Raw genomic sequence first — 9,828 nt, 5'->3', positions numbered from 1 at the left:
GTACTACGTCTGTTTAGCACTGAGATTTTCTTGGACATTCTTGCAAAAATAGATCAAATTTTCTCTTAAATGAATAGCCTTTGCTTTATCTTTATCTATTTAGATATTCATGCAATGTCTACGTCTGTGTGCAAACAGTATATGAGCATATGTGTGCATGTAATGCATGTGCGTGCATGCGTGTATTTTGTTGAAAGCACTGTACACACTGGTAGACTTAAACCCTCAATATGTTTTTTTAATGCATCCCTTCACTAAAGGAATATCAAAGTTACACTGAACTGTTGAAGCAGCACACAGTATTTGGCAGTGGGAGAACAGTCCTTTTGTATCCATGCATGATATCAATCACAGGCAAGGTCCACATTCTGAACAAACCCATTAAGAACACAGTAAGAACATGTAAAGAGTGTACAAGAACTTCAGGAACCTGGAAGTGTCTGTGTGCGTGTGTGTGATGTGTGTGTGTATACACAAAGCACACTTGGTTTCCTGGGGAGACCAAAGGGCTATGAGTCATGCAGTGCATACAGCATTTTCTGGAATTTTACAATATCGGAAGAATTATTATTTTCCCACAAAGCAAAGGTAATTACATATAATCACATTATAACCTTACCAAGGGAGTTTGCTGTAAAAACCCGCTCAATCCCAGCCCCATCGGTCTATTATAGACCAAACTGTTTATCCCTGGATTACATTTCTGTTCTCCTGCTTACAAGCACCTTCACATTGCTTGTTTTTTTTGTTGTTTTTTTTTTTAGTATCTGTGCGTGTTTGCGTGTGTTTTAGACCAGTCCAGTCTGTGTGTGCAGGTGTAAGGGGTAAGGTTGGTAAAGCATAGTTGATCCCCCTTGCGGTATATAATAGCTGCAGTAGCTGGGTTCTGCAAGATAGGGGGCGTTATGCTCAGCCAGGTATGGTGCAGGTTGGTAGAAGCACGTGACGTGGTCTGTGTTTGGGATAATATTTTGTTCTCCTAGGACCTTGAGTGCCAGCACTGTGATCATGTTCAGTGTCTGACGCCGTTCGTGTCCCATCAGACACACCGTGCTGTCGTCCACCACGCGACGTAGCGTCATCAGGTACTGGTACTTGCTTCTCTCCTCACAATGAAGTGAGTTCTTTAAGTACGGATAGATCTCCTATGCTGCTCAAGCACCTCAGGGAATCGAGGTGAAAGCTGGTGAACACATGTATCGCTCCATAGTCTTGATCTGAGTTCACTGGGTCTGGACGATAATCCCTGACTAACAGGTTTGCTGTATTTCAACAGGCCGCCACCTTCGAATCTCATTCAGGGTTCCGAGTAGCAATCAGGTCGGGTTTTAGCGTCAGGTGGTCCCTTGGCCTGCATCAAAGTCTCCATACCAATGCTCTCTGCCAGAACCTCAACAGCAGGAACCAAACCACTCGTCTGAGGACTGTTGCTCTGTTCAGGTGTGCCTGCATGTATCCTGCTGGCCTCTTTGCGTTCACACACAGAGCCGGGCTCTTCATTGGCTTTTTGAGGAACTGAATCCTCTAAGCCTCCAGACTGAGCTTGAGGCAGCACATGTGCATTGGAACTTGGGATTGTTATTGGAAAAGACACCGGCTCTGGAACCAGGGGAAATGAAATATAATCATGGTCCTCTTTGACTTCCAGCTGTTGGACAGGAGCTTCTGGTTGAGGGGGGGACTCTTTAATCTGCTCATCGGTTTTAGTGTTCCAAATCAAAGGCTCTGTGTCAGAAGATACCTGAGGTACAAGGTCCTCAGCCTCCATTGTAGAGGGGCAGAGGAGGGGTGGGCTGAGGCACGGAGAAGGAGGACTAGGACAGAGGGGAGGAGGGCTGAGGCTAAGAATAGGAGGGGTGAGGTAAGGAGGTGAACTGAGGCAGGAAGATGTTGGGCTAAAACTTAGGGGTGTGGAACCAAAGCTTGGATCAGGACTGTTGACACTCACTATTGCAGATGATGAGAGGCCGTGGGAGGGAGGAGTCACATACAGGGAAGAACTTTCTGGAGAGGGAGTGGAGCAGGGTGGGGAGAGACTGAGCACAGGAGGGTTGAGACAGGGAATGGGAGGGGTGACACAGAGGGAAGAGGAAGGTGAACTGATTGTGGTTTCTTGGATGCTACTATTTGGCACATCCAAGTCCATGTTTTTGGCTTTTACATCATCATCATCATCATCATCATCATCATCACTGAGCTCAGTGTCTGAGGTATGTGCTGAATGTTGGGTAGTTGTTTTGGATCCCTCAGTGTGCAAAACTAAAGTGTCAAGTGAGTCAAGGGTGGGCAGAGAAGCAGTTGCACAAGACAGTGAGTGACTTTGTTCCTCTAAAGCCTCTTGTGTTGATGGGGGCTCGAGTGGGGTTTGAATAGCTGTGTCACATAAACTCTCTGTGATAAGCAGAGTAGATGGTGGCTCTTGGGGTATAGTAGATGTAAGCTCCACAGCAGAGGTGGAGATAACATTAGGGACTGGACCAGGAGAAGAGGCAAAGTCTCGGTTGGAAGCCACGCCATCAGAAGGATCAGGCTCAGGCCTGGGAGAGGTTACAGTAGATACAAGGTCTGCACTTAGGAAGCATAAGGGTGTTTAGGTTAATATCTACATCAGGTTCAGAGCTGGAGCAGGTGCTTGATCTAAACATGAATCGCTCAGAGGTTCATTCTTAGAGACTGGACTTGGATGAGGATTCGGGACAACCTTCCTACACATCCTTCTGGGGGGTTTTGGAGACGAATGTTTGAGCACCACCATGTGAGTGAGTCTATCTGAAGCTTTACAAGAAGGAGAAGAGGAGGTCTTTTGTCAGAAAACAAGGCTGGGTGGTGCTGGTAACACATCCTGAGTATCTGGAGGATTTGGTGTTTTTTCTGAGCTGCCTGTGTACAGTGTGCTGTGAATCTCTGGTGTGTCCTGTGTGCTTGTGGGCTGCACGCTGTGTGCTTGAACAGTAAGCGCTGAGAAGTGGTGCTGGCAGGAACCATCGAGATCCTGTGATTCTTCCGATGCTGAAATGTCTTCTGTCACTTCTGTGTCACGATCCTTCTCTGGCTGTATGTACTCCCCTGTTTCATTTTCTATTTTCCTTTCATCTACTAACTGTGTGTGTGTGTTTGTGCTGTGTGGCTGTGCTAATCTCTGGTTTGCTTTACTCCTCTGATCCTCAACCGAAAGTTTAGCGATGTCTGTTTTGTCTGAGTAGTTCTTTAGTGTGAGTTTGTCTGCCAGGTTTGGGGACTCTGCCTTGGTTGGTTTGAGACTTCTGACAGCTCAGACCGCTCTGTCACTTCTGTCTGTTCTGCAAGAGGCTGTGTGTGATACGACGGTTCTTTGTGGGCCGAGAGCTCCATCTGATCTGAATGTGCTATTTGTTTGCCATTAGTAATTTTCTCTGAGTGCTTTGTATTTGAGTGTATGGTCATGTCTGAGAGCTCTGGCTCATCTTAAATTCTGCCTGACTTGGTGGCTCAGCTTTCTCCAGAGTATTTTCTTCTGATGGCCGGGCTGCGGTCAGAGAGGTCCATTTCATTTCTGCATGCCGCGATGCTTCCTTCTCTCTGTGAGATCTCTCACTTTGATGTCTTCTTCCTCGCTGAAGTGTTTTGTTTGTTCTGACTGTTTGATTTGTGAGAGTTCAGTCTGTGATTCTTTTTCGCACACGTCGCCACTCTGTTCTCTTGGCTGATCTGACTCGGCTCTTTGTCAGACACATCTGCACCCATGGACTTTTCTGTTTGCTGAGCAGTTTCGTGCTTAAGCTGAGTGGAGGACTCTTTTGTCTGGGCCTCTGCCGTCTCATTCTTATGCTTGACGGCGCCACCAGTCTGCTGTGACTCCTGCTGCAGGTAGGACTCCAGGAGACGATCCAGGATAATCTGAAAGGAATCTACGCTGAATTCAAACTGACGCCTCAAGGCGCTGACAAATTTGAGCTCCAGATTTTTGCCGCTGTTGTTGGAGAGGAGATGAGGCTCCAGCGGTCATGTTCGTTGAAGACTTTGACCATCTTTTGGACGTAGGCCTCCTTCATTGTGGCGCTGCTGATCCTCTCTTTATTGACCCCAGCAGGGAGGCAGTCCAGCAAGCAGCCGAGCACGGGACTCTTTAATAACCTGGAAGGAACACGAAACCAGCAGTATGACAACTACAGCAAATCACGTCGAACTGAATGCACAATTACTCAAATTATTAGACTGAAATTTTAAACCTTTAAAACCTGCTTACAAACCAACCAGCTGCCATTTAGTGCATGGGTATTCTCTATAGTTGTGGACAAAAATTAACATCCTCCACGGATAAAAACTTTCATATTCAATTTTCTCCTACAGCACATATCCTATTTTATCAAACAAACAGTGGTTTACCTACATCAAGATGAATGTCTATTTAACCCTCTGGGGTCCGAGGGCATTTTTTGGACACTTCACTCGCCTGGCATAAATGATTTATTATTATTGTTAATAGCTCTTCCTGCATCCCACAGTCAAGTTTTATGTCTCTCTTTTTTTCAGGACAACCTGTGCTTTCAGAATATATATGTTTTTGTTGTATTTTATAAGTGTAATAAAGGTTTACAATCAAAAACAGGCAAGGAAAAAATAAAGCAAAAAATAATTTTCCACACACATTTATTCAAAACACACAGCAAACTATAATAAACAACTGTTTTGACACTTTATAAAGGTAATTTGAGGTCTTGTGTGAAAGACTGCACAACAAAAAGGTTCAAACAATAAACACAAATGCACATTTTGAACAATATATACAAAGTGGTCTATGCGTTTTGTTGTCCATTGATATGGTAAACAGTGCTTTATGCAGAGAAAGCAACAGAGTTATCCAGTAACATTCACATGCAAACTGGAGCAATCCTGATAGTTACACTCTCTTTGTTTGAGCACGTGAGATTGTCATCAGAGGCTCTCCGTCTGCTCCTGCTTTCACTGATCACTGTGCGTAATGGTGCAGGGCGCACTGAGTATGTACTAATAGTATGTACTCATTGGAGCACCCAGGGGGCTATTCAAACGGGCCAACTACTAACACATCACTCCTGAAAACGATCTTTGGATTTTCACGTGAGGTAAATCTGCCCTACAATTGGATTTTGTAAAACCATGTGACAGTGAACCAATTCCGATTGGACACTCACATTGCACACGTCATCACACAGCTTCTATGAGGAGTACAAAGATGGCCGATGGCTGGCTCGAAAGTCCGCGGAGTTAACTTTTCAGCAAAAAAAAAAATAAAAGAGTAAGTTTCTATCTCAAATCATTCAAAAATTATTTATAATTTAGTAAAGCTTTGTCTTAGCCATCATATATATGACGGCATCGACCCCAGAGGGTTAAACAGCATAGAAGATTCCAAAAGATTTAAGAAAGTATTGGAATAATTTAAAAACATCTGAATGACTAATTGACACAACTAGTTTAATTGGTAAACCTTTGATTGTATTTAAAGGTGTAACCAGTGCCTTTTTGTGTTTGTGAGCAGGAAACACAAGCCATCCAGAGCAAAATTTTGAATCTCTACAAGTCAGGGTCCTGCTTAGAAGTCACCATCAAGGAAACACCTGGAATTATCTAACGTCTGTTCTCAAGATCTACCGGAATTCAAGCTCATGAATCAGAAAATGATGAAGGAGTTTGTGACATCTGACAGAAATGTGACATCATTCATTTTTAAGAAAACACTCCATCACCATGTCTTAGTAGGCTGTGGACCATGGACAAAGGCATTAATACAAATCTGTCATGAAGAAAAGGCCTGGTTTTTGAATTTATGATCAACTATAAACATTTGTCAAGGTTGTTAAGTTGATTTTAGAGTATTCGTATCAAATGCCTCCATCATCTTCACTAGTTTCTTACTTTTGTCTCAGTGTTAATATCCTCAGTTATTTAAAGTATACAAAGTCCAAAGGTTCTTATAGTGTTGAACAATAGCTTGCACAGTTGCCTGTGGTACCATCTTTTACAGGTGAGGAACCTGGGTGTGGAGGTCCTCACAAACCAAGATTCGCTGGATTAATTCTCAAGGACCCCCCCCCCCCCCCCCCCCCCCACACACACACACACCACTGCTTTTAAAATCAAGAAGCCACTGGATTGACAAGTACATACTTAAATACAGCCAATCATTGCCCAGTTATACAAATTAGTTATTGAGATGCTTTAAAAGTAATTCCATCAAATTCTGGATTCTTCAATACTTGTGACCCACGGAAAATACTGTATAAAAACAGTGATAAATCTATATGAAAATGTTGTTTTTAAATAACTAAATATTGGAATAAAGCAGACATTTGAAGCGACAACATATAGTTTTTGACATGAAATGTGTGTAGTAGAAGAAAACTAAGTTTGGACATTTACTGTAAAGGCATCCGGTGCATCCGGAAAGTATTCACAGCGCTTCACTTCTTTCACCTTTGTACACTGGCAGTGATAATTTAACACTGCCAGTGTTAGTTTTACACCAGGGTGTAAAACTCCGTCGAGAAAGGAGAACCTTCCAGAAGGACAGCCATCTCTGCAACAATCCACCAATCGGGTTTGTATGGTCAGCCCAATCTCACGTTTTTTTGTCCTCCCGTCATGAAATGATTAAAATTTTCAGAATGGGGTTTTTTAACTCATGATTACTAACTTTACTCCTACACCAACAATAACCTTAAGCATAACCTAACCCTACTCCTTCCCCTAACTCTAACCATAACCACCATTTTACATAAATTTTCCAAAATAAAAAAAAAAAAACTTTTTTCATGTTATCATTATGGGGTGTTATGAGTAGAAGTTTGAGGGGGGAGAATTAATTTACTCTGTTTTGCAATTAAACTGTAACATATCAAAATGTGGAAAAAGTGAAGTGCCGTGAATACTTTCCGGATGCACCGTATGTAAACCTTTGACCAAAATTGTAGCTTGTAATCACTAACAGGTAACCAGTTTGTGGTACCTGAAACTCTTCCTGACTGGGCAGTTCCACTCCAAAGATGACGTCCAGGTCCTTGTAGCTGGTTCCGTTGTCTCGGACTAAGACGTGACTGGCAGTGGAGCCATTCAGACGGACATCCCTGACTTTAATCCCCTGCTTCTCCAGCCTGGCACGTACGGCTACAATGATATCACGAGGACGCAGCTCCAGAGTCGGAAAATTCCCACGACCGTGGATGGGAACCACATCTGACAGAACCTGATGGAGAACCTCCACCTGCTCAGCATTCAGACTGTGGAATCTGTGACTGGATTTAGTTTCAGACATGCTGCTGCCCTGAAGAGAGGGAAGAGGAGGACACAATCAGACTTTATTACAACTGTCCATCAACTGTGCAATGCTAACTGTGTGTGCATTGCTCACACAGACACACACACAAACACACATACACACATACACACACCCTGTCAGTCTGCTGTCTGCAAGTCACAGCTTGGCTGACAGCTTTTCCACAATGCTAATGTAACTGCTGTGTTGACAAGCTTTCACATGGAGCAATATATGTTGCTTTGCTTTGCATAAATACCCATCTACTGCTCAACCAGATCATAACAAATTAAGGGAATGTGTTTCAGTGGAGTTACACAATCTGTAAAATTAGTAGAGTTTATTACACAAGACCCACATAAGATCAAATAATTAGTTCATTTGCACAGCATGGAATTCAAATGCAATCTGGAAAAGAGCATAACAATGATGATAGTAAGAAGAAGGATGATAATAATGGCAAAGGAAGGCAGACTGAATCATTGTTTATTGATTGTTTCCTCACCAGACAAAGAAGGGTTAAGCCAAATGAGTCATCACCAGCAGACTGCATTAATCACACCAACGTCACTAATTAAAGACACACATCTGTTTAATGTCCATGTGCAGCACAAGATGTGCATCCACTGCAAAGAGTAAACACCCTACACATAAGCAAAAAACAAAACAAAAAAAAACCCACAACCTTTTTCATTTATATTACATAATAAATTAGAACAAAGTGGGTTTTGATATTAGCCAGTTATTTTGAGTCCCACATACCTCCAGACTCCTATCAGTCAGCACACAAACTAGACACATTTTTCAGTTATCCAAACATCATTTGCCTAACCACATCAGCCAGACTCTCTCTGTTCTGTGGCTGTCATGCTGTCAGACCACATTATAGTGTTTCAGGAAATGATTGTATTTGAGTGTGCAGCTGTGGTTAATAGTACACCATTATAATCTATTGTTCGCATCCATCAATAGCTGTCACTCAACATTACTGAATCCTGCTGATTGCTGTGATTTGCCAATACTAGGAGGTTGCACACTGGGATACTAATGAGCAGTAATGGGATGCTTTGTGGTTGCACTTTCCTCAGAAGATGATAGTCTGTAATGACCGCAAACAATATATGACAGCAGTACTTATAAATCATGTAAACCCCGCTTCAGATCTTTCAACTAACACGCAAGAACTTCCGTAAAGATGCAAAAGACAACCTCTGTGGTCAATCAGCGAGAGAATGTGTTTCCACAACCTTTCAGAAGGTTGCTGTGAGAATCTCCAAGAAAGGCAACATGACTCTGGATGTAGTTCCAAAAAAAAAAAAAAAGGAAAGGAAAAGAGAGAGAGAGAGAGAGAGAGAGAAAAAATAGCAATCCTGCAGCTGGAAGTGGACTAAAAAAAAAGGCAGGTCCAGATGTTTGTCAATAGTCCCACAATGAAACAAAAGTGTGGAGGATGAAGAGAAGCACTGCAGGACTGTTCCCCATCTGGTCCATGTACCCCCCCCCCCCCCCCCCCCCATCCCTTTTTGCACTCTTCTGAAAACTTGCAGCCTGTGTGACTCATCCAGGCGTATCAGCTCAGCTCTCACATAATCTACGGCTATAATCCACGGCTATCTCAGTGCATCCAACAGTCTCACACGCAATCACAAACACTTCATATTGTCTGCTGTCTGGAAAGGAACAAATCTCTCTTTTCACTGAAGAGAAAGTGACCCAGACTTTTTAGTTATTTCTGTTGAGTTCATGAGTCTAAATTGCCTGACTTGCCTGCTTTTTTTTTCTCTTCCATTTGATTAAAAGACAAATGCCCCCAGACAAACCATAAAATGTGTAATGAGTTGATCATTAATTAGCAACAGAGTGATTTGAAATCACTTCTCGTGCTCGTGCGCAGTCCATCCTCAGCTAAATCTGACAGGAAATCTTTCCGAGTGGATTTTAATTTCTTTCTTGTCGCCTAATGAGGCTCTGGCACCTCATAACGAGTCAGGTGGACGCGATTCATCACAATCAAGACCCCGGAGTGACGGAGGTTACTTGCTGTTTGTTGTGAAGCCCACGCGGATCCACGCACACTGCCTGCTCTTACCTGTTGCTGTGACACGTGCGTGGAGGGCCGAATTACGGCTCGTGCGTCCACCGAGCTGCGTGCGTGTCGTCGGTGGGTTTGTCTGTCTTTCGGAAGTCTTTCTCTCCGCTCGCGCTCGTTGCTGAGGAGCTCCGTCCCTCTGAAGGCAAACCGGGGAGCGACGTGCGCGCCAGTTCATCCGGGCGCTGTCCAGAAGGCGCGTGGTGCTGAAACCGAGACTGTGAAATGACTCCTCGCGCTCTCGTTTTCTCCTCCGGTCGCCCGGAGCGTAACGCAGTTTCCATAGCGACCTGCCGTCATTCAGTTATGAATGGACAGCGTGTGAATGGGCGGGGGGGGGGGGGGGGGGGGTACCACAGTCCACAGTCACAACAATAATGACGGAGCAGTGGTGGTACAGGGTGCCCGCTCAAGATTTTAAAGGATAAGTTCACTTCTTTTTTTAATTTTTTTAATTTGTTTATTT

The 9,828-nt window shown here is 43.6% G+C and overlaps 1 protein-coding gene across 1 annotated transcript; it reads right to left on the bottom strand.

Annotated features, from left to right (window-relative positions):
* Positions 1–231: 231 nt before the first annotated feature.
* On the bottom strand, positions 232–9,608 carry LOC117520526. Its single transcript, XM_034181852.1, is given in 8 exon segments — positions 232–708; positions 789–1,145; positions 1,391–2,537; positions 3,575–3,965; positions 3,968–4,103; positions 4,209–4,217; positions 6,968–7,282; positions 9,363–9,608. Coding segments are annotated over 6 exon segments (2,346 nt in total). The 5' UTR covers positions 7,274–7,282; positions 9,363–9,608; the 3' UTR covers positions 232–708.
* Between the last annotated feature and the right edge of the window lie 220 nt (positions 9,609–9,828).

The sequence above is a fragment of the Thalassophryne amazonica genome, chromosome 11 (assembly GCF_902500255.1).
Source record: "Thalassophryne amazonica chromosome 11, fThaAma1.1, whole genome shotgun sequence".
NCBI classification, from domain to species: domain Eukaryota; kingdom Metazoa; phylum Chordata; class Actinopteri; order Batrachoidiformes; family Batrachoididae; genus Thalassophryne; species Thalassophryne amazonica.
This window is presented reverse-complemented; position numbering and strand designations above follow the sequence as displayed.